The sequence below is a fragment of the Heptranchias perlo genome, chromosome 10 (genome assembly GCF_035084215.1).
Source record: "Heptranchias perlo isolate sHepPer1 chromosome 10, sHepPer1.hap1, whole genome shotgun sequence".
Classification (NCBI taxonomy): Eukaryota; Metazoa; Chordata; class Chondrichthyes; order Hexanchiformes; family Hexanchidae; genus Heptranchias; species Heptranchias perlo.
Genome location: NC_090334.1, coordinates 77167336 through 77193111, shown reverse-complemented (window position 1 = coordinate 77193111; position 25776 = coordinate 77167336). Strand labels below are relative to the sequence as shown.

The 25776-nt window shown below is 40.8% G+C and overlaps 1 protein-coding gene across 2 annotated transcripts in view; it reads left to right on the top strand.

Moving 5' to 3' along the window:
- Nucleotides 1–25776, top strand: part of gtf2a1 (general transcription factor IIA, 1) — a 49003-nt gene that overhangs the window by 4300 nt on the left and 18927 nt on the right. The window contains exons 2-7 of one of the 2 annotated variants that reach the window (XM_067992046.1): nt 13569–13670; nt 17296–17512; nt 19696–19754; nt 21863–21953; nt 22781–22929; nt 24461–24565. In XM_067992046.1, the coding sequence (XP_067848147.1) occupies nt 13569–13670; nt 17296–17512; nt 19696–19754; nt 21863–21953; nt 22781–22929; nt 24461–24565 (723 nt within the window). Of the gene's footprint in view, nt 1–13568; nt 13671–17295; nt 17513–19671; nt 19755–21862; nt 21954–22780; nt 22930–24460; nt 24566–25776 lie in introns of both variants that reach the window. The other variant, XM_067992045.1, reaches the window with a different exon arrangement.

Below are 25776 nucleotides of genomic sequence, written 5' to 3'. Positions count from 1 at the left end.
CATGGTTGCATGTTAACTGCCTTCAATGTATAAAGGAATACTGTAAGATAAAGCTCCACAATGGCTTTATCCTCAAGGATTTGGGTGGGATAAAATATATATGTAGCTCTTCCTGGAATTTTCCTTTCAGATTTACTTGTAACATTGTCCTGTTGCACTTTAACCGGTCTGTAATGCTTTTCTGTGACACACTTCCCATTTCTTTAACCTTGTTTCTTAACCTCTGAGTCATTCTTCTCATGTGACTCACTTCAGCTGTGGTCCTCCTAGCTGCCAAATGCATCGCCCAACTGTAAGTGGTACTGTTCAACATCTCCATGCACACTACAACTGCAAACATTGTCCTCTTGGCTGACCCAAACTCTTTCTCTCACTACTGTCACTGCTATCCAATCTCCACTCCCCAGCTGTTGCCTCTTCCCTGACCCTGCTTCCCTGACAAAAGCCATTACTCTCCCAATTTTGTTCCGAGATAGGCAGTATTGCTGAGTTCCTGGCTTTGACCTGGGAATCAACCTTTAAGTTCTTTTAAGCACATTAAAGAATTTAAAGATGTTTCTTGGGTCATGCCTGGAAATTCAATAATACTGCTTTTCTGGAACTAGGAGTGGGTGGCCAGTAATGACATTCCTGCCAATGAGCTGCGAGCAGTTTCTTAGTTTAAAGCATATAATGCGCTTTTACAATGTTTGATAACAGTACAAGCACTTGTAAAGAGTCTGTCTCCAACTGCAAAATTCATACTCCAAAACATTGGGGGGGAGGACTGTCAGCCTCCAGTTTTTGCACCCAAAAATATCTCTGGAGCTCAAAACCCCTTTCACCAATCTACTCAGATCTTCCTTCCAGTAAGCTTGTATTTTGAGCTGCCCTTAGTCCCGGATTCTGGAACCTCCATTGCAGTTGTTTTAGATGCCACCAACTGCTCTGCTGCTGAAAACCCAACTTTCCCCATTCCATTGCTTTCAGACACCATGAGAAACCACTCCCACTGTCCCTAGCTCTGATGCCCCTGCCAATATGCTACATCCTAATGACCCATTCCCCAGTGCTGCTGTCGCCACCATGGGACCCCCACTCCCTATACGCTCACATTCCAAGACCACCATTTCACCACTAACCGACCCCAATACTCTTTCTTCCTCCCCCCCACCCCATCATAGCTAAATATATAATCAAGGTCACTGCTTTACAGTTTCTATGAAAATATGGATATAATCACATAATTCAAACTTAAAAATAACATTAACACTCTGAGAATACTATGCAATTAAATACACAACTTTATTTATTCAGTAACAGTAAATCAGTGGCCCTGATAATGTATGTCACATGGTGCAAAAAAGCATACTGTCTGACTTGCTGAGAGATTTATTTCAACTGGTCACCCATGGCATTGCTCATGGTGATTTGGGGGCTGTGTTATTTTATTATAATGGGGTATTATACCATGCAGCACACAGTGTTATCAGAGTTACTTTATTATGGTGACTCAATACGTTTTGCATGGTATTTACTGGTGGTTTTGGACAGCAAATTGTATAATTCAGTCCATTTTCCACAAAAGTGTCATCAATTAGATGTTTCTTTAGATATCAATTAAGTTTTACCTTTTTTTTTAAAAGTCCAAGGTAAAGACAACGTGCAGCAGATTTGGAGGTATTTGTTGTAGGATTTAGAATGGTTGGAAAGGGTGTTGTTGAGTTTAGTGGCAGCTGTTGGGTAGCTGGGATTTGGTATAATTGTGGGGATGGTTCTGGTGTATGGCGGTACTGTGGAGGGAGAACCTGGGGTTTGGTAGTACTGAGGAGGGTGATAGGAGTGCAGTTACCAGTGTTTGGAGCATTGGTTGTGAGGTAACTGGTTCACATTTTTGGGAGCAGAATTACCATGATACATATTTTCTATTGTGGTTACAATTTTTCCTTACGATTGTAATGAAGAGTTATGTATGTTGGTTTGATGTTGCACGTGGATAATTACCCACAATGTGTTTCAAGGTTTTTGAAAGGTTTATTTTTCTCACTGTCTTTGGTGTTGCCTTTTCATCATGTATACCACTCTTTTTAGACCCATTTCCTAGATAAGTCTAACAGTATGTTGTCTGTTAATGTTCTTGGATGCAACTGGTAAATTTTTTGGAATATTCTGTCATGTAGATCTTGCTGTTATTCCCTTTTTGTTTCCCTCCCTCCTTACCCCAATTTTACACTGGTTTATGACATGAATAAAACTCCCTGCACAAATGCCTAAGTACGGTCTCTTTACCCACAAGAGTGCATTGCTGTGTTTTGGGTAGGGTGGAAACAATTGGGGGAAGCAGTAAAAATCAACGGTGGGAAGTAATTGAAAAGGTTCCTTGGTGAAATAATAGGGACAATGTTGCCCAATTAAAGCCCATCATGTAACATTAGGAGTCCCACTGTGCTCAATCCTGTAACATTATGCTTGTGCCACTGCTTCATTATGATACATCGTACAGTTCCCTCTTTAATAAAAAATCTAAAACAAATCCTAAATAATTTCCGTTTTGAGTCATACTACTGAAAAGAAAATTACAAGATAGTCTTCAGTAAATTATCTTCTAATCCTTTGGTGATGTCAATGCAAATAAAGGTCTGAGTTTTCAAAAATATAATTACATAGACCCCCGTGTAAGCACGACATCATCACCCAACTGGAGATAGAAAAAGAAAACAAATGCAGTTATTGGAAATCTCAAATTAAAATAGAAAATGCTGGAAATAGAGATTTCTGTGCTTCGAATTAACAGTTCAAATCACAATGTTTGCCGGCATTTATGAAAAGACAGATCAATGTTTTGGCCAGTAGACCCTTTGTCAGACCCGGGATTGTTTTGTATTTCCAGCATTTTCTGTTTATAGTTTATAATGTCCAACCCTGCTGTGCCTATAGAAGGAATTATTTGATCCCTTATCGATGCTGTAATAATAAATACAAGCCTGGGGCAGACTGGTATACAGAGTAATGGAATATATTTTTGTTTCCATTTTCCTTACACATGTACAATATTTTCGCTTAATATAGAAACTTTTAAGTTTGAATGAAATCAAGCAAGATTTAATGCTGTGTGTTTACAAATTTGAGATGGTACGGCTAAAATGTACAAATTGTTATCACAAAGTTAAGTGTTGATGAGGGAGGACCGTCTGCTTATCTAATTGATTCTTCCATTAAAAACTTGCGGTGCCCCATCACAGCATTTAAACGTTTCTTAAATTACTTGAGTTTTTTCCTCCAGCATCCTATCCATAAGACCATTCTGGGTATTTATTATAGTACATTTATCTTAGAACCAACACAACAGAACAGCTTAACTGGCCATTCATTTCACTGCCATGTACAAATTAGAAACTCAGAGGTCGTGAGTTCAATTACATAGAATTTACAGCACAGAAATAGGCCATTCAGCCCAACTCATCCATGCGATGTTTATACTCCATATAAGCCTTCTCCCACCTTACTTCATCTCACCCTTTCAACATATCTTTCTATTCCTTTCTCTTGTGTACTTATCTAGCTTTCCCTTAAATGCATCTATGCTTTTCGCCTTAACCACTTCACGTGGTAGTGAGTTCCACAATCTAACCAAGCTCTGGGTAAAGAAGTTACTCCTAAATTTGCTATTGGATTTATTGGTGACTATCTTTTGTTTCCAGTTTTGTAGCCAGCTTGCTATCCATTCTGTTTCTTGTCCCCTGACTCCAAATACTTTTGTAAACAATTTTACAACACCAAGTTATAGTCCAGCAATTTTATTTTAAATTCACAAGCTTTCGGAGGCTTCCTCCTTCCTCAGGTGAACGTTGTTGGAAATGAAATCCTTGAAATGAAATCGCATTTATAAATCACAGAACAATGCTTGGTGATTACAGACCGTTTTTTCAACTGCCCGTTGCCAAGGCAATCAGTGTGCAGACAGACAGGTGTTACCTACAAGGTCTTTGACTTTGACCTTGTCAGGAATCTACCATGCGATACCTTACTGAAGGCCTCTTGAAAATTCAAATATATTACATCTACTACATTACCCTTGTCTGCTCTTTCTGTTCGAATCCCAATTGGTTCACTCGTATCCTTCAGGAAGTATCCTGCCACACCTACCCGGTCTGACCTACATGTGATTCCAGTCCCACAGTACATGGTTGACTCTTAATGACTTCAGGGCAGTTGGGGATGGGCAATCCCGAGAACAAATTTTTAAAAATATCCTAGGTGAGGACATTGGCTATATCGCATCTGGGCAGGTATTTTAAACAACTTTTTCTCTGGAAGTGAGAAGAATTCTATGCTGAGTGAATGTGGTAAAGTGCATCTTTGAAGTATTGCATCTCATTACCACTGCTCTCATGGTTCCACTCCTACTTGTTGCATCAATGGGATTGTATTACTTCCAACGTGCCTGCAAGGTTGTCTTTGATGTACTACAGAGCTCCATCCTTGCTCCCCTCCTCTCTATTTAATGCTACCCATTGACGTCATCCAGAAACATAGTATCAGCTTCCAAACATATGCTGACAGCCCTCTGTTGTGCCTCCACCTCCTCCATCAACCCCAAGGCTACAAGTCCAACATTAAGGCATGAATAAGCTGAAAGTTGCTTCAGCTAAATGCTGGCAAAACTGAAGCTATCCTCTTTGGCTCTTGAAAATGCATTCGTACCACTGATCCTGACTCCCATCCCGAATCTCTGGCTGCGAGCTTAGGCAAAGCCCAGAAGAGCATAACTTTGGTGTACTACTTGAACTGAAAGAAAGAACCATTTATATTGTACCTTTCACATCCTCCGGATGTTCCAAAGCACTTTACATGTTATGTAGACACAGCAAGAACCTGCAGTTGTATAAAGCTCTGGTTAGACCAAATCTGGAGTATTGCATTCAGTTCTGGGCACCACACCTCAGGAAGGTTATATTGGCCTTGGAGGAGGTGCAGTGCAGATTCACCAGAATGATACCGGGACTAAAAAGGTTAAATTATGAGAACTGGTTGCGTAGATCATGCTTGTTTTCGCTTCAGTATAGAAGATTAAGGGGTGATCTAATTGAGGTGTTTAAGATGATTAATGGATTTGATGGGACAGATAGAGAAACTAGTTCCTCTGGTGGAGGAGTCCAGAACATGAGGGCATAACCTTAAAATTAGAGCTAAGCCACCCAGGGGTGATGCCAGGAAGCATTTCTTCACACAGAGGGGTAGTGGAAATCTGAAACTCTTCCCCCAGAAAGCTTTTGAGGCTGGGGGTCAATTGGAAAATTTCAAAATTGAGATTGATAGATTTTTATTAGACAAGGGTATTAAGGCATATGGAACCAAGGTGGGTAAAAGGAGTTAAGATACAGATCAGCTGTGATTTATTTGAATGCCAGAATGGTTTACTCCTGTTCCTGTGTTCCTAGAACTCAAAAGCAGCAATGTGATAAATGACCAGTTAATCTGTTTTGGTGGTGTTCATTGAGGGATAAATGCTGGCCAGGATACTGAAGTGTCAGCCTGGATTATATGCTCAAATCTATAGTGGGACTTAAACCCATAATCCTCTGATTCAGTGACAAGAGTGCCAGCACTGAGCCAAGCTGTCCCAAGCTCCCCCCACCAATTTCTGATTCATCACCAACACTACTTTCACCTGTAACTGCATCCACCTCTGCCTTTACCTTTCCCACTCTGCTGCTAAACCTTTATTAAATCAAGGCACAATTTCTCCCACACTGTCATTGCTGGCCTCCCTTCTGAAACTACAACTTATGCAAAACAGAGTAGCCAACTGGTTTCTAATCATTATATCATTAATGAATTTTATCTAGATCAGTACTGTATCAATTTAAAAAGCTTTTATTACTGCTTGCTGAGGAGGAGAGGAACATAGGAACAGGAGAGGTCATTCAGCCCCTCGAGCCTGTTTTTTTTTATTCGTTCATGGGATGTGGGCGTCGCTGGTGAGGCCAGCATTTATTGCCCATCCCTAAATGCCCTTGAGAAGGTGGTGGTGAGCTGTTCCGCCATTCAATGAGATCATGGCTGATCTGCATCATAACTTCATTTGGAGAGAGTCCATCTGCATCAGTGGAAAACAGATCATGTTGTTTAAGGTTGGGACTCCAGCAACCGTTGTCCCATGGGTATTCAAATTGTGTAATTTTTGAATGGCTCTTCTCTCATACTGCCAATTACATTGAGGAAATGCGTTTGACTTTGAACTGACTATGGCTGGGGCTTTCAGATACTGTGCTCTCTAGCCTGCAACTTCCCTCTCCATTTAAAATGAATGGGGGAGATCACTGGCTAGCAAGCACGAGCAGAAATGTCCAGCTAGGTTTCTTCGGAAGATTTTTTCCCCTATCTACAACATGATTTGTGTAATGGGTCAGCTAGCTAGCTCTTAGGCTTACATGCTTATGCCTTGCATTAATTGGATATGCGACACCTCAATAAGGTGTGGAACAGTATAAAGTTCAGCTGTTGCCATGTTAATGGTGTTTTTGATGCTATTTCTGATTGACCGTTCTGTATCTAGAAGCTGGGAATAAATGACGGCTGCTGGCAATTGCTTCAGTTTTCCCATTTCATTGTGCTGCTGTTCAAGTCAGAGGCAAATGAGAAGAATTGATGGGCTTTTATTGTTTAGCAGCAGATGCTGTAAAATTAAATGAAGTATTGTAATCTTATTTTTTTTCCTTAATTTTACTTAAAACATAAATTAGTCCAGACTAACACTCTCAGTGTATTTTTCATTAAGGTTGTATGGTGGTGTTCAATACTATTTACAGTACATACCCCAATGGTGGAAGGGTTCATTGTTTGCCTGAATGCACATTATCCTAGCTACTTTGCGCACCAGTTGAAGATTTGGTTCATAGCATGCTGATTTCTCCACTGAGCACAAATTAAGAAGTACTGTATTGCAATCGAGCCCTAATTGTAATATCCGGATTGTAGAACCATCATCCTCACTCATACTCAACTGCACCTTCATCACCCTTGTACTTGATAATTTCCATGGCTCTCCATGGCCCAGTGAATTGAAAGAAATAAAAGAACTTGTATTTACATAGTGCCTTTCACAACCTCAGGACATCCTAAAGTGCTTCATACCCAATTAAGTACTTTTGAAGTGTGGTCACTATTGTAATGTAGAGAAACGGGGCAGCCAATATGCGTACAGTAAGGTTCCACAAACAACAATTAGAGAAGTGACCAGATTAATCTGTTTTATTGATGCTGTTAGATGGAAAAATGTTAGCCAAGACACTGGGAGAACTCTGCTGCTCTTCTTTGAATATTGCCATGAGATGTTTTATGCCCACCTGAGAGGGCAGACAGAGCTTCGGTTTAAAGTCTCATCTAAAAGATGAATTAACTTTGTAGTCCTCCTACTAGCCTTCAGATTTGGCCTTGTCCCACTCCATTCTAGCTAGCTGCTCCAAAATGCACACTGACAGACCATCAGTTTGGCCTAATTTGTATTTATTAAGTAAAATTACAGAAGTAAAAATAGATTACAGTACTTCATCGAGCTTTACATTGTGCACTTGTATGCAACCTTCACTGCTGTAACATCAACTCACATTTTCCTCCATGCTTCACCAACTATGTCCTTACTTCCTGGAACACACTCATTCATTACCTTCATCTGTCAGATCCCTCCCTGCCTCCTGAAGACACTTCACTGACCCCTTATAACTCCCCTTTTCTTCTTCTTACTGTCTTCTCTTTGTCCACCACCCTGTAAACTGCTTTGAGCCATCTTTGCAGTTGGGGGGGTGACATAATAGAAATGCATATTGATGATAACTGGGTGATGCAGTGGATTAGACACGCTGTTTCACCTCTGGCACCTGGGTTCATATCTGACCCAGACTGATGGATGAAAGTCTCCTGTCGGCTGAAACCAATTTCACATCAATTCCCAGGGGGGGCATGGGACTAATTTGGTAGCAACTGTCAATGCTGCTCAGACAAATCTAAGGAATGGTTGGTGTGGGAACAAGGAAAAACTGCCTTCTGGTACAGTAGGTGGGTGTTTTTAGGTTGGGACAGAGTAGGGAGAGCTTCCTGACTTGTGCTTGATGTTGACACTTTGGTGTCTGAAATGGAAAGTGTTCCATTCCCCAGCGCTAATGTCCCCCACCTGGATCAGCACAGAAAAAATGCATGTTATTGTAGGTGTTAACATAAGACATATTTAGAAAATGTTCGGAAGTGCAGTTACTTTGCAGCAAATATGGTCTGCATATTAAGAAAAAAAGGAATTGCATTTATATAGCACCCCATCACAACCTCAGGATGTCCCAAAGTGCTTTATAGCCAATGAAGTACTTCTGAAGTGCAGTCACTGTTGTAATAGTGCCACAAACTCTTTTATGTCCACCTGCGAGGGCAGATGGGACTTCAGTTTAACATCTCGCCTTCAAGAATTTCTGTATGGATTATTGTGTTGGTCATTAGCTAGTTGCAATGCTAGCTTTCTGTCACTAGATGGGATCAGCACATCAAGTTCTACACCAACCTCCATACCCAAAATGTGTTGCAAAGCATTGCAGTGCTATATTTGCCACATTTGTTTGTGAGGTGAGTGGGTGCACGCAATTACTCTTTAGAGGCTAGGGTAAATGCATGTTGCTTGGTAGACTGGACTGCTGTAAACGCTTAGCTATCTAAGGTGTTGAATAGATGCTGATTACATTGCACTGAATGTGATTGAAGCATTACAGTCACATTTCTGGCCCAGAGAGGACAGAAAAGTTCATTACACAATCCCCAGCGTATTTTTTTTCAGCCTACTTAATGGTTTTAAAAACGTATTTTATATTTTCCCCCCAGTTTTCTCCCCCCTTTCCTGATGGCACTCATTCTGTTGAGGTATGATTCCTTGCTCGCACTCCTCTATTACCTTTCCAGGTGACCATTCTTCATGCTAAACCCAGACACTGAATGTTGACTGACTATTTGACAGTGAAAGGCAGCACAGCAGAGGGGATTTCTGTCCACCGATAAGCCCCCTTCAGCATTACAATCAATAGAAACCCTCCCTATTCCAGGATTGCTGAGGCCAGTCGTAACACATCCAACATTGTTGAAGACCGCTAGTTCAGCATGAATTTAAGACCCTCCTGACATGTATAATTTAATACTGCACTGGGCAATAGTACATTGTGAGTGCCAAGCAGATCTATTTTAATAGATGCAAGGAAATAGCAGTGAGGAAAAAGAGTTGTACAAAAAAGGAGCTCAGGATGATTAAATGAAGTAAGAGAAAGGCAAATTGTAGATAACAAGAAGTAGGTGGAATCTTAAAGACCAATTAACAGAAGGGTTGGGTAGAAATATTATATGAAGTTAAATAGATATTAAATAAATTCTTCACAGATGAAGGCAGTAGACAAGAATCCAGATACAATCAATTTACCTTAAGATGGCCAACACAGGCACGACAGGCTGAATGGCCTTCTGTGCTGTATGGTTCTATGTGTGGAGATTAGTAAAATCTGTTACGAAGAGGCTCAAGTCATTTAATTAGCAGCAGAGCACATACCGCATGAGATGCACCTATAATTCTTAAGGAAATATGTATGTTGCTCGTTAACCCAGGTGCTGCATTTGAGGTCCTAAGGATTGCACATGCTATCCTGATATTTAGCAGAGGAATGAAATTGAACGGGTGGTTTATTCAGCTGTTAGTCTTAATGGAATTTGCTGGAGCGGAGCACCTCACGGTGTACGTCATTAGTTAGACTTTTTCCTACGCCCTTCAGCTCAAAATCTTTTTGCGCTCTAACTTGCTGATAACAACGTGGCGAGGGCAAGAGGCCATCTGGAATCTCAATGAACGGCAGGACCAACCGTGCATCTCCTTAACCAATGAGATTTCAAGATTGAGAAATAAACAGAAGAATGACTGAGATGGAGGGTGAATTAGAGTCAAATCAGGTACGGAAAGAGAAATAAAGAGAGGGAGAGAAAGATTGGATTGAGAGAGAAAAAAAGAGATAGAAAGGAAAAATAAGAATTTTTAATTAAAAAAAATCTCCAACAATTCACCACCTGAAGGAAATTGACTCCACAGTTTAAATTGTTCACTTTGTAGGCCAGAGAGGTTGATTGGTAGTCATTAACAATTATCATGTCGTTAAAAGGGTACTTACGCTATTAATTATTAGACTTAACTTTCTGTGGCGAATTTAATGGGCAATTAATGTGCAAATCCAGCAAATTCTGAAGATTAATGGGGAGGCTAAGGACAAGATACTGTTTGTGCGAAGCAAAAAGTAGAGGGGCATTAATCGATAAGCAAATTCTGGGGATTTGCAATTCACGTGTATCTCTTAATTCCCAGAAATTGCTGGCCGATTTGTGCATTAATAATGGCGTGCATCGTTCACACGCTGTTATTTTTACTCTGCTGGGGAAAATGCGTTAAAACATCTTGTGTGATACTATCGATGTTCATCTAATCAAATGGCATGTCAAATTTTAACACTGATAAATGTACGGTATTACACCTAGAACAAAAAACTGTGGGACAGAAGTACAGGATGAATGAAATTCATTTAGCACTGAGAGACTTAAAAAGGACCTGGGAATAATATTAGAAATGTCACATTCAATGTCTAGACAATTTATCAAAGCAATTAAGACAAATAAATAGAATCCTGTCATACATAATCAGGATAATGGAATAGAACTCTTACTAATACACTTAGACCACATTTGAAATACTGGGTTTAGTTTGCACTTCCTCCTCCTTCCTCCTGCACTTACACCAAATTCTTGTCCATTTAAGCCCCCCCACCCCGACCTTGACCCTCCTAATGTTAATGGCTTCCTTCTGTTAGGCACCATTCCTTTCCCTTTCAAAATCACTGTCTTCACCCTCTCCTCATAAAAAACATCCTTGACCCATCTGCACTTTCCATCTACTGCTCTATCTCTAATCTTTTCCTCTTTTAACATCCTCAAATGCATTGTCACCTCCCAGCTCCATGCTCATCTTAATTCAAATTCCGTGATCTAATCTTTTCAGTCCACTTTCTGCCTTTCTCTCAGCAGTGACATGACTGGCCAAAGTCACAAATGACATTGTCTATGACCGTGGTAAATAATTCCTCCTTGTCCTTTTTGACCTGTCCACAATGGTAGAAATGGTAGACCACATCACTGACACCAAGTCATGGATGAAGCACAGCTTCCTTCAACTGAACATTGGGAAGACTGAAGCCATTGTTATAAACTCCACTTCCTTGCCACAGACTCCATTCCCCGTCTCGGCCATTTGCAAAAATATCCTTCCTATAGTCAGCTATATAATTGTAGCCATTGTTAATATGAACGTGAAGCTAATGTTCCACAAGTTGCTCCAGCAGTATGACGAACTCCCAGCCTGCCATACCAGCTTCCATTTTATACGAAGAGTTTCTGTCATTAAGAAACATTCATCCAGGCTAGCTGTCAAACAGTTAAACTGGTACATGTGACGCCTAGGCATTCTGCTCGACCTCCACATCCTGCCCATCAATAAGAATGCTGACTTCCACTTATGCAACATCCCAATTCTATGCATCTACCTCAACCTCTCTGCAGCTGAAGCCCTTATCCATGCTTGTATCATTTCTGGACTCAACTATTCCAATATCCTCTTTACTGGCTTCTCATCCTCCACCTTCTGTAAACTCCAACTTGTTCAAAATGCACCAGCTCGTATTTGATCCTGAATTGTCTTGTGCCAATTACAACTGTTCTCAATAACCTACATTGGCTCCCTTCTGCTTGTAAATATTAAATTTAGAGTCCTCGTCCTATTTAAAATCTCTCCACAGCCTTGTTCCATCTCTACCACCTTCTCCATTCTTGTATCCGCTCCTATACTCTTACGTCCACTGACTCTGGCCTTTATACATTCATTCTTTATGTCCCCCATCCCCTCCATTGGTGGTAGAGCCTTCAGCTGTCTGGGCCCTGGGCTCTACTCTCTGGAACTCCCTTCCAAAACCCATCTGCCTCTCTGCTCTCTCAGTCTTTTAAAAACCTACTTGGAACCCTTTTTAATCAACCTTTTAGTCACCGTTCCTAATCTCTTTCTCCATGGCTTGGAGTCTGGTCCCCTATCTATCTCCAATCCGAAGCACCTTGGCATGTTTTTCACGTTAAAGGTGCTACATAAATTTAAGTTGTTGGTCACCACACCACAGAAAAGATAGCCATGCATGCTACTTCTGTCCCTGTAATTGTGGGCGGCTGCTTGTCGCCTGCTCCCTCATTGGTAGCCATTCATTTAATCCTGGCACCCCTCTCCTCTTCAACTGTTTGCCTGGTTCCCTCTGCATTGCCATCTTCCTCCCTGCTTTTAAAAATTCTGTCAAAACCCTTTCCTTCAGCCCTGGCCCAAACCTCTTAGTTTTCCCTATTTCCCCCCTGCTCAGTGTCCACTTTATTTTACCTCACTTTGAGATGCCTTCTGTTGAGGAGTTTTACAAAAGCACAAATTAATGTAATAATTAATGCAAATGATTGCAATAATATTCAAAGTTTTGATAGTCTAATAAAAAATATTTCAATTTTCTTACTGGTATGGAAAATCTTGATTCAGGTCGCCCTCCCTGCTGAGCTGCTCTCGTGATGCTCCTGATGGGAAGAATCCCTTGTCGCTCCATAGAAAATAGCAGGAGCTGCAAATTCAGATCACCCTGCGAGCTGCTCCAGAATTGTGGGACCCTGGGAAACTAGGCTGCTTGCTGGGAAATTACATCCTCAGTCAATGAGATCAACTTTAGCTGATCTAAGCTAAGATGGCGGTGGGCCTGTTTTATATTTGGTTTCAGTACCCCTGGGCTAGGGAGGCGATGAAACAGCCATGCTTTCTGCTCCTCTTAATTGTAGGCGTAATGTTATCCAGTGACTCCTGCTGGGAAAATGAGAGATTGTGTGGACATTGGCTGCTGATGGGACTGGGTCCGGCCCCATGTGGTCAAATGATCTGGTGGCACTCGAGTCCAGGCTCCCACTCAGTCACTTGAGTGACGTGGTAGAGGGCAGTGGTGCCTATGGAACCATACGCTGGAAGAAGAAAGAAAGCTGTACTAGGTGGATGTTTACTAGTGACAAAAAGACTCAAGTGTAGAATGCCAACCTGTATGGCACGCTGGAAACGCCAGTCTTGCTACTGGCACTACTACTAATGCACTGGCGTGGGTCCTGAATAATAGGTACAATTAAGGGGCCAACCACAGGAAGGATATTTTTGCTCTCAAGAAGTTTCAGAAGTCCCTTGGTAGATGATTTATAGGGCCAATCCAAGAGTGTTCCTTTGCTGCTAAGTCTTGGACAGGTTCCCTGTTTGTTCATCTTTATGTATTTCACTCCTGTTGATCTGATATATCCAGGTGTCTAAAAACCCCATCTGTTAAGCAACAGTTTTCAATGGGATTCTGTGCCTCTGGCGCTGGACCACTAATGTAATAATACATGTAAACTATAACGAAAAGTGGGAGCAATTTATTGTAGTCCTTGCTTTTTAAACCCTTCTCTCTAATTTTGCTTTGTTTCTCTAGCCTAAACTCTACAAATCAGTGATTGAAGATGTGATCAATGATGTGCGAGAACAGTTCCTCGACGATGGAGTGGATGAACAAGTTCTTATAGAATTAAAAACGGTATTTTTTTTAAAACTCAATCCTAATTTTCAAGCAACAACTAATTAGAAAAATGAATGTGTAATGAAAACCTCCTTCTGTTTACATCGTGTCACAATTTACATTCAAATGATCAGTTCTCACGGCTTGGCAGAACCGTGTGTTGACATGTTAGATGTTGGCTAATAAAACACTCATCAGAATCCTAACACACAAAATTGATTCTCTAACTTTTAAATTTTTTGTCGGTTATATATTTTATGATAGCAATGCAGTAAGTAGCAAATTGCTACTGCAAGGCAATTTAAATTCATTTTTCACAATTCAAAATGAATGCTCAATTGTACCATTTATTCGATCTACAATACTATTTTCCTGTAATTACAAAATTAATTTCTGAGGCTACAAGGTTATAAAAGACATTTTTTGGGTTCACTATTATTTTCAAGAATTAAAGCGCTAAAGACATCAGCAGTCATTTTACCACTATAATCACAAAGCTTGTGTAATTACTGGGTTTTTAGTGGCACCATTGTAGTTCCAATGAAGATTTGCATGCGAATTCCAAGTACATTTAGACCTAACCAAAACTCAGCTGCAATTTGTTCTTCCCAACTTAAACGTCCATGTGAAACATTTCATCTTTCTATTAAAAAGAGTGTAAATGATGTATAATAAAAAAAACAATTTAAGAAGTCATTAAATTTCTGTATCCTGGTATCTTGGGCATTCACTGGTTTACTGACATCCCTTAATAATTTGTAATGGTTTTCTTTTTTCCAACCTGAGCTGTAACTTTATAAACCAAACGTGAAACTCAAAAGAAAATATACAGTACAGGTGCAGGCAGATCGCCGCAGTTTCCCAAGGCTGGGGAGCACTTGTGGAAAAGTGCCCTTTGGCTCCTTCTATTCCACATAAAAGATGAGCAAATGCTGAATAATGAAATCATGCTTGTTTTATAAAGTTGCAGCTTAGCTTGGAAAAAAGAAAATCATTGCAAACCATTAAGGGATGTCAGTAAACCAGTGAACACCCAAGAGACCAGGATACAGAAATTTAATTTAATGACTTCTTAAATTGCAGCAATGTTTTTTTTATTATGCATCATTTACACTTTTTAATGGAAAGATGCAATGTTTCACATGGACGTTTAAGTTGGGAAGAACAAATTGCAGCTGAGTTTTGGTTAGGTCTAAATGTACTTGCAATCCTCATTGGAACTACAATGGTGCCACTAAAAACCCAGTAATTACACAAGCTTTGTGATCATAGTGGTAAAATGACTGCTGACGTCTTTAGTGCCTTAATTCTGGAAAATAATAGTGAATCTGAAGTATATATTTCTCTTGTAGTTTGTCGCTGTTGTTCTTGTACAAGACAAAGTTTGTGGCTGGTTTTCTTCAAAATTTGGCCTTTACCACTGACCATTTAGCTATAGACATGTTTTCTGAGGTTACTGTTGAACTTCCCTTTGGAAGGCAGTTTTTCTGTGTCAGATTCTTTGATGTAGGTACCACCTCAGCAGCAATATTTACATAGAATTTTATAGCACAGAAACTATGGTCCATTTGGGCTGAATGGCCTGATTCTGTGCTGTACATTCTACGTAAACAAGCTACTCGGCCCAACAGGTCTATGCCGGTGTTTATGCTGCAAGAACCTCTTCCCATCTTACTTTATCTCATCCCATCAACATATCCTTCTATTCCTTTCTCCCTCGTACTTATCTAGCTTCCCATCAAATGCATCTATGCTAGTCGCCTCAATCACTCCATGTGATAGTGAGTTCCACATTCTCACCACTCTGGGTGAAATTTAAATTCTTTGTTATAATTATGTTTTTCTGCTCTTCGAGGTTAGGTATGTTAATGTTAAGGAATGGAGCATATCCCATTTTGAGCACCCTGTGTCATTATCAAGCACTCCAAGGTAGACCTGGATAGATGCAAATTAAAGCTCCTTCCACTTTCTACAAACAATATGATACGGTTCCTACTTCACCAGTACCCCCCACCGCACCAGTACAACATTTTTCTATTTCCCACACTGGCTATCCTATGGCCTTTCCAAGTGAGATTGCCAAATTGGTGGAGGATCATGTCCACTATGAACTATTTTGAGACTGCCCAGACTCGTACAGTTGGCAGACATAGCTGAATCTAGATTCTAGAGGCAAAAGCCAGTCCATTGAGTGCTATCCTTCGTGTGGCAGGGGCAAGAATCATCTACAATTCTATTGATCTTGATTGGCTTATACCCTAACAATTTGGCAGTGAAAGAAGGAAATGGATTGTAGTAAACAGGATACGTATATAGACCATGCAATCCATCTACAAGGGGGTTGAACCTAAAGTGGGTCAGCCACATAAGATCTACCATAAGATGTGACTCTTCAAACATTATGGCTATATACCAGAAATCACATTCAAGGATAGGCAATGAGTTTGTAGATGCACAAAACTATAGTAGTCTGTTACACAAACAAACAGGATTAAACTTGATCCAGTGCTTTGAGGTGCACAGAGGATCTATTAATGGTATTGCTAGAACAACATACCTTACAGTTTCCTTCCCTCTTTTGACCAAAGAGAATGTGACTTTGAAGGTCGGGATACGTCCCCCCAAATGAAGCTTCCATCTCAACACTCATGAAGCCAGATTAACAGGGGCTTTCCAAACTTCTGGATCTGAAAATTAGTTGAACAGAAATCTCCCCAGATATGTTATCCTAAATGAAGGGCTAAATCTGGGAACAACCTGTTCAAAGATTATAACCCTGAAAAAGCACATGATTATTTGGAGGATCGAAGGGAATTTTTTGGGGGGGGAATTCAAGGGCAATTAGGGATGGGCAATAAATGCTGGCCTTGCCAGCGATGCCCACATCCCATAAACAAAAAAAAATTTTCCCTTCGATCCTTCAAATGATCTTGCTTTTTGTGGGTTACAATCTTTGAACCGGTTTTTCTCCTTCTGCAGGTGCAGTCATAATATTTACGAGGTCCTCTATAGCAAAGGAATTTGGTTTATGGTACTGAGATAATTTCAATCACCCAATCCTCTCTCTTTATCTACAGCCCTTACTGTCTTGAGGGCTATTACTGTTGAGGTGTATTTAATGTCCACTGCAGTCTACTACCTCCCTTTGGTATCTCATCATGAGTGTTTAAACTGTTCATTCACCCCAGAATACCAGCTTGCAATCTTAAATCCTGTTCTTCACAATCTCATGTATATTTCCTTCGAGCCTTTTGGATTTTATTGTAGCCTCAAATTCATTGTCCTGAAAACAGTGTATGCTGTAGTTTCTGTGATTAAGGTTTGACAGTGAAACTGCCTAACAAAATATGGGTTAGGGTTAGGGTTCTGAAAGACCTACTTTTTAAAATTGCACCAGAATTTCACTTGTCTCCAGAAATTATGACACAGGAATGTTATCTGCTACTGAATTCTGCTGAGATTAAATGCTATACTGATGTTTTAGAACCTAACACACTATTTGGACAGAACAAAAGAGTGCATGTCAATCTAATTAATTGTTCCTTGTCAAATCTTGGCTTTCTTCAGTTGAAGAGGATTTTGGCAACAAAAAAACAAAGTTTATTTTAAACGTAGCTTTTCTTTTTCTTTTGAATTGTGTCAGCTGTGGGAGAACAAATTGATGCAGTCAAAGGCTGTAGATGGTTTCCACTCAGAGGAGCAACAGATTTTAATTCAAGCGCAGCAGCAGCAACAACAACAACAGCACCTCCAGCAGCAGCAGCAACAGCAGCAGCAGCAGCAACATCAGCAGCAACATCAGCACCAGGCTCAACAGCAACAACCAACACAGCAAGTGCTCACCATCCCTGCTAATTCAGGTCAGTTACGGCACTACCTTTAGAAACTGTGTTTTAGTTAGGGATATTACAAACCGAGTTTGTGCGGATGCACCACAGTGAATATATATGGAGGGTGCATGATGTGAGTTGTCTGAGGGAAACGGCAGAAGACGGGATCTTGCACCATTTTCTCCCTTCAATTTTTACATGGGCCACTCTTATAACCTGTTTGTTACAGTAATAAGACCTCTCTCACTACAAGTCTTTGCACTCCCCCAAAAAAGTTTATTGTATGAAGCATTTTGATGACATGAGGTAATGTATAAATGCAAGTATTGTTTTACTAATCCCTTATGGGATCCAGCTTATCTGCACCAGCATTACTGGTGACACTGAAAGATAGGTTAAGAACTACTTATGTTCATTTCTTAACCCCAGGTCAATATTTTGTGCTGTCCTTTTTTTTGTATTTGCTAAGACATGAGGGTAATTTTAAACAAACTCACCCAAGGGGAAAGTGACGTGATCAGATCGGCCGGCAGTTTTATATGTCTCCCTATTTTACTTTCCATCAAACTCAGTGGAAAGTAAAAACAGGCGGCCAATCTGATCACATCGATTTCCCACTTGGAGAGTTAGGTTAAAATTAAGCCCGTAGAAAAAGAAACTGAGCAGGGACTGTGGAGGTGGAAGGAAAATACTGACCACAATTCTCTAAACGGAATGATCACGCGGGTGTTCTGTGGGGATCTCCTTTGGGTGATATCACCGTTGCATAGTCCGTACCATTGTTTACACAACTGACTGAGTGCTGGCAAAATTCCATGGAAGTGCCTGGTAAATACGAATATTTAAAAAAGCAACACTTAATGCAGAAAAAGTGTACGTAATTACTATCAATAAAACTTAAAGTTGTTTGCTTTCTTTAAGATAATTGGTATTGTAAAATTAATAATTAGTAATCGATGCCTGCAAATATATATAACGAGTTATAATTCTTTTTTTAAATTTTGACAATCAGAAGTCATACTCATGTCTGTGGCACTTGTGACTATTGAGCTGTGGAGCTAATATGTCAGGTTAACCACAGAACTAATAATGAACCAGCTGCATCAGACAAGTCCATAGACTGATGTCATGTGCAACCTAAGGAGGTGGGAGAAAAATAAATTCAAAAGACCTGGGAAGCAATACCAACTCCTGAGGCATCTTCTGTTTGTCTGTTATATAATTGTTCCTTAAACTGTTCTTGGAAAAGGCAGCCACTTTGGATCAAAAAAGGATAGAACGGGGTACTTACTAAATGGTAAAAAGTTAAAAACAGTGGATGTCCAAAGGGACTTAGGGGTTCAGGTGCATAGATCATTGAAGTGTCATGAACAGGTGCAGAAAATAATCAGTAAGGCTAATGGAATGCTGGCCTTTATATCTAGAGGACTGGAGTACAAGGGGGCAGATGTTATGCTGCAGCTATACAAAACCCTGGTTAGACCGCACCTGGAGTACTGTGAGCAGTTCTGGGCACCGCACCTTCGGAAGGACATATTGGCCTTGGAGGGAGCGCAGCATAGGTTTACTAGAATGATACCCGGACTTCAAGGATTAAGTTACAAGGAGAGATTACACAAATTGGGGTTGTATTCTCTAGAGTTTAGAAGGTTAAGGGGTGATCTGATCGAAGTTTAAAAGATATTAAGGGGAACGGAAAGGGTGGATAGAGAGAAACTATTTCCGCTGGTTGGGGATTCTAGGAGTAGGGGGCACAGGCTAAAAATTAGAGCCAGACCTTTCAGGAGTGAGATTAGAAAATATTTCTACACACAAAGGGTGGTAGAAGTTTGGAACTCTTTTCCGCAAACGGCAATTGATACTAGCTTAATTGCTAAATTTAAATCTGAGATAGATAGCTTTTTGGCAACCAAAGGTATTGAGGGATATGGGCCAAAGGCAGGTGTATGGAGCTAGATCACAGATCAGCCATGATCTTATCAAATGGCGGAGCAGGCACGAGGGGCTGAATGGCCTACTCCTGTTCCTTAAAATGACTCAATTCTTGAGAAAATTCTCTATGTTGACTCTGCTGATATGGTATGTGGGAAATTTAAAGAATAAGTTTAACTCAATAGTGGGTGGGGGGGATTAATCATATGTTCAAGATACTAATCACAGTATTTCATTTTGCTTAATTTATCCCATAGTTTTCTCATCTTCTCATAAATCAGGACCGCAAGTTATTATGCAAGATGCGAAGCTAATACAGCATATGAATCCAACTGGTATGGTAAGAATAATTTTTATTTTGTTCCTTGCCAATTTTATTGACCATTTTCTTCCCTCCTCTCCTGAAAGCGTTGACTGTTGCTGGGATACGTTTCCATGGGTGCTGGCCACTCTGGTATCTCACCCAAGTGGTCGTTATTCACATGGGCCTCGGCAGTCAGCGTTGGCAGGCTATTTTACAGCCAAGCCGTTCTGTCCTCACTCGATTCCAATTACTTGAAAGTTTTCTGGATAGCTTCTGTCTTTACTAGTGATATGATTGGAATTGAAAAGTCTGGGCTGTAGTATAAAATTGCCCATCAGTTTATCTTTGTGTCTGGTTTATGTTGATTTTGTATTCAAATGCCAGAATTGCTGTCAGTTTCACAAACCTCTTGCTGTTAGCACTGGAGGGTATTCTGTTATGCATGCTTTGTTTTAATTACTGGCATAAGAGGGCATTTGATCCTAGTTGTCCATCTTTGCTGTTGCATTGAGCCAGAATTTGCTGTAGCAGGGCATCTAACTGCATCTGCCATTAGTTAGACTTGCCCCTGCACCCTTCAGCTCAAAAAAATTTTGCCCAGAGTTGCTGAAAGTGGGAGCTGATAACGTTGCAGTGAGGGGGGGTGGGCATCTGGGACCGGAGTGAACAGGGCATCTCCTTACCCAATGAGATTTAAGGACTGAGAAGGAGGGTGAATTAAAAAGGGTGAATTCAATGTCAAATCAGGTGCAGAAAGAGAAATAGAGAGGGGAAAAAAGATTGGATTAAGAGAGAGAAAAAAGAGACAGAAAGGAAAAGTAAGAAAACATTTAAAAAATTTAAAATTTGACATTTTTAAACTCCCCCCGAAAAATTCAAAACCTGAAGCAATGAGACTCCACGCTTGTAATAGTTCATTCTCGGTGCTGGAGAGGTTTATTGGCAGTAATTAACACTTACCATGACAAGACTTCACTTCTGTGGTGAGTTTAATGGGCAATCTATGGGCAAGTACAGCAAGTTCCTAAAAAAAAATGGGGCAGCTAAGGGCGAGATGCCGTTATCGTGAAGCTAAAGACGGAGCGGTGCAACTCGGACAGGAACTTTTGGATATTCACATTTAACCTCGCACCTGCCCCTCGTCTCAAGTTGCTGTACCATTTACCCATAAATAACGGCGAGCGTCATTAGCCTTGCCATTATTTTGGCAGCAAATTCTGGCCCATGAGCTTTTGAATGTAAAAACTGATCAGTTGGCCAATTTTTCTAATTTTCCCATTTGTTTGTGGGAGCAGTAAACTTGCTCAGACATCAGTTGATTTTCTTCCCTCCCTCCCTTGCCCCTCTTTTCAGACCTGCACCCCATTCTACAGCTCAGAGGGTGGGCTGGTGGCCTGCTCCAAAGCTGGTTCTACTGCTGTTCAGGAATCACCTTCTAGGAGACGTACAAGATCAGGGTTTTGTTCTCCCACAAATCTTCCTCTGCCTTGGGAGATGTTTCCTTTTGTATAAGATTTGTGGATTTGAACCCTGTAGGGGTTCACCCCCTTTAGTTTGAATGTTCGGGAGTACTCTTTCATATCTTTGTCTTGCTATTTAGTTCTGAAAAATTTACAGGTTTTTCTTGTCGATGTGGTGGTTGGAAGGGGAAACAGTATAGGTTCTAGAATATTTTTTGTATAATGAGTGGCTTGGTGCTTATTAGAATTTGAAGCACTCATCTGATGCATCTTAACTTCATGCTTACTGCTTGCACTGGTGCTTTTTATTTTTAAAAAATCCATTTCCGTGGCCTTTTCCTGTACAGTGTATTTTTCTTCAAGTCTAATATCTTGTTACATGTCATGATTGACTTGGCTTCAGATCCACTTATGGTATTGCATTCCATATTCTAATATCCCTTTGCATGAAAAAAAATTCTTCTACCCGTCTCCCTTACTTTCTAGTATTAATACTAAAAAATGTTGTTTACCGTCACAAAACTGAACATGGCTCCACTAACGCTTTACAAAATTGCATGTCATCATATTACCCTGCAACTTAAATGAAAGTTGATCCGTGTTTTGTGCCCAGGGCTGGAAGAACCTTTGCATTGTTAATTGCTTTTCGTCAGTCAAATAAAATTCTTGTCATTTCTTTTTCAGAGCGCAGCTGCCACTGCAGCAACTCTGGCATTACCAGCTGGTGTTCCAGCTCCTTACCAGATTTCTAATGGACCAATACTAACAAATACAGGTAAAAGAAAGTCCTAATTTAAAGCCTTTATGTTGGCAGTAGGGTGCAGGGTATGCAACAACAACTTGCAGAGATCTCGAGGGTTGTAGGACTGGAGGAGGTCATGGAGATAGAGAGGGGCGAGGCCATGGAGGAATTTGAAAACAAGGATGAGAATTTTAAAATCGAGGCATTGTCGGACCTGTGTACTAAACCCCATGTCTCTGTTTTTCAGGTGTATTGTGTTGCTGGTCTCTACTGGGTCCTTTTAGATGGCCACTTTTCTTATTTTTTTTCCCCTCCTTTGACGGTTATTCTATATATTTCGTAAATCCACTTCTACATCGCAATTTAAATTAGCTTTTTATGGTCAAACTCCCAGCTCTGTGGCAGCACCTAGTGAGGACGGGCAGACGTAGGTTGGGTTAGTTCTGGCCAAGGAGATGAGTGTTGCCAGTTCACAGCCCGTCAACGTAATGAAATTTGTGGTGAATTGGTTTTGGTTTGCAGTCAAGATGGAGAAAAAAATTGTCCAACACATCTGGAACACACAGCCCGAAAGGGTGGTGGGAGTAGATTCAGTAATAACTATCAAAAGGGAATTGGATATATACTTCAAAAGGAAACATTTACAGGGCTGTGGGGAGAAAGCAGGGTGGGCAGGACTAATTGGATAGCACTTTCAAAGAGCCAGCACAGGCACGATGGGCCAAATGGCCTCCTTCTGTGCTCTATGGTTACTTGGTTACAAATTTGTGATCTTCAAAAGCTATCCTGAGGAGGAGCCTAACTAATATTTTTCATTCATCTATCTATTTTTGGTGTAACCTGTGTGACGTTTTCCACAGGGCAACTGCTGCAGTTTGTACGAACTCCTAATGGGGCCCACTACTTTATCCAACCGCACCAGCAAGTTGTACTGGCACAACCAGTGACTCAGCAGCAGGTCATTCAACAGATGCAGTCTGGTGGTGTGCAGGCTCCTGTCATACAGCAGGTGTGTACAGCAGATTAGTTCTCACCCAGACTAAGTACCATTTATGTTAACAAAAAAGTGGGTAATTTCTATATTCGGGTATGTTAAGTGAAGAATGAATTTCAAGATGTTGTTTTCCAATTTTTGTTCCCTTTCCCCCACTCCTGACGTGGAATAGATCCACGGGTGCCGGCTGCCCTCTGTTACCTAACCGGAGTAGCCATTATTCCATGTGTCAGCCTAGACAGTAAGTGGTAGGCTTTTTGACAATGGAGGGTATTGTAACTGAGCCTGACCCTGTCTTCACCCAACATCCATACACAGGCACTTTCCAGCAGGGGTCACTGGACAGTGATTGGGGAGGAGGGTGGAGGGTCAGGTACTTATTTCTCCTCTCCCTGCATCCAGGAGGCCCATTATGGAACTCCTACTTTAGGCCATTACACGTTTTAAAGGAAAAGTGGGTAAATATTTGAAGCAGAGGAAGATAACACAGCTGTGGGGAGAGAGCAGGGCAGGTGGATTTACTTTAGCAAAGAGCCAGCAAAGACAATGGTGGAACGGTTGCCTTCTGCTGTGTAAACTTGTATGGTTTTATGGTTCAACCTCTTTTAAAAATAACACAAGAAAGGTAAAATCCTAATGCTTCACCAATAGATATTTTAAAACCCATACATACCACGCTGTAGCTTACAAAAAGCTCCTCACGATTGTGGACAGGGGAGAAAGAAGAATGGTCAGTAAAAATGATAACATTTTGTTCCTTATCAAAAGGGATCATAACTCTACGGTAGTGAGCCTGAATTCCCATTTAACTTTTTTAATTTTCATTTAAAAACATTTTTTTTACACAACTCTTGTATGTAAGGATCTAATTGAGGCAGCTTGTGGATGAGATGATGCATAGGGATTTCCTTGGATAGATCCACTTGTGGAACGCAATTCAAGGGAGCTGCTGTTTCGAGGGAGATTGGGGCAGGTTGGCATTTCTACCAGCACTAGCCTCAGTTGGTCTGCATGTAGTTGACAGAGATCCCTGTTTTGTGGGGTGAAGGTCACACTCCTTCCTTACCTACTGCCACCCCAGCACATCTGCACAAAATGCTGCCTGCAATACCAGGCTTCATGGAAGAGTCTGATAAATGAAGAATGTTTGGAATTAACTCTGGGTTAATTCCTATCAGCAATGCTACTTACTCATGTTATTATCCCAGTGATTCTTTTTGACTAATTTGAAAAACACTGCCCAATATTTTAAAAAAGAATATATCTCCCCTTTAAATACAACATGCATTTTCCTCAATTTATGTAATGCGATCTGTTAAAATGCTTTAATCAGTCTACAGTCCCAGTGAAATGCACTTCAATTAAATAATCAAAAAAAAAAGAAAAGCTGTTGACTTTCTATGAATACCAAAAGATAACCTTTTTTGGTCTTTTGCAATTTGAAACATTTGAGTTATTTACACTGAATAATTTATATAAAGCTTATAATTTGAAATCCTGTTGAGGGCAAGTGGTGTAAGGCTTGATTTACTTTCTCTCCCTGTAGATGCTGGCTCCACTGCCACCTGGAAGTATCCCTCAGCAGACTGGAGTGATCATTCAACCCCAGCAAATTCTTGTTGCAGGGAACAAAGTTTCTTCAAACACACAGGTATGCAATTCCTTAAAGAAAAGAGTAGATGGTACAGTGAATCAATGTTATTTACTGGAATAAAAACAGAAAGTGCTGGAAATACTCAGCAAATCAGACAGCAACTGTGGAGAAAGAAATAGAGTTAGCGTTTCAGGTCGATGACCCTAGTGGGGTTATTGTATAAATGCAGAAGAGGCAGTATAACTGCACAGACTGCAGCAATCTGACTGGAATGCGCTAAAACCAAGCGGTGTGAGATCTCTTTGGGGAAGCCATCTGATGCCGCTTGGGATGACGCTTGATGGAGTCTGACTCCATTGTACCCTAACTGCAGGCTTGCCTTCTAGCTTTGCGTAGCCTTCTGCTCATTGGTGTCACAGTTGCCCAGAGTTCTGTACCTTCCCTTTAGAAAAGAAAGAACTTGCATTTATATGGCACCTTTCACAACCTCAGGACATTTCAAAGCGTTTTACAGCCAATGAAGTACCTTTGAACTGTAGTCACTGTTGTAATGTAGGAAATGCGGCAGCCGATTTGCGCACAGCAAGGTCCCACAAACAGCAGTGTGATAATGATCAGATAATCTGTTTTAGTAATGTTGGTTAAGGGATAAATTCTTCGAAATAGTGCCATGGGATCTTTTACATCCACCTGAGAAGCCAGACGGGGCCTCCGACAGTGCAGCACTCCCTCAGTACTGCACTGGAGTATCAATCTAGATTTTGTGCTCAAGTCTCTGGAGTGGGACTTTAACCATATCTTTCTGACTCAGAGACGAGAGAGCTACCCACTGAGCCATGGCTGAGACTCCAAGAAAGGATCTTTAGTGCTGGCTAATAACCACAGTAAGGCCTTGGATTCGCTTGAAGATTCCAGTGGCTACTTGAATGTTTTATCTCATTGCCTGGCATGCTTACTGTCAATGAGCTTAGACTATATGCAGCACGACAGAAATGTGGAGCGGAGCTGCAAAGTATCTCTGTTTTTGTATATGAAAGTTGAATATATTCATAGAAAGACTAGGACAAGCTGGACGGGTTGCACCCAAGCAGAACCGGGACCAATATCCTCGCGGGGGCATTTGCTAGTTCTGTTGGGGAGGGTTTAAGCTAGTATGGCAGGGGGATGGGAACCAAAGGGCAGGTACAGATAGGACAAATTCAGACCAGGAAACGGGAAGTAGAAAAGCAGTTAGTGACGTAGTTAGCGACTCAGAAAGGCAAAAGAAG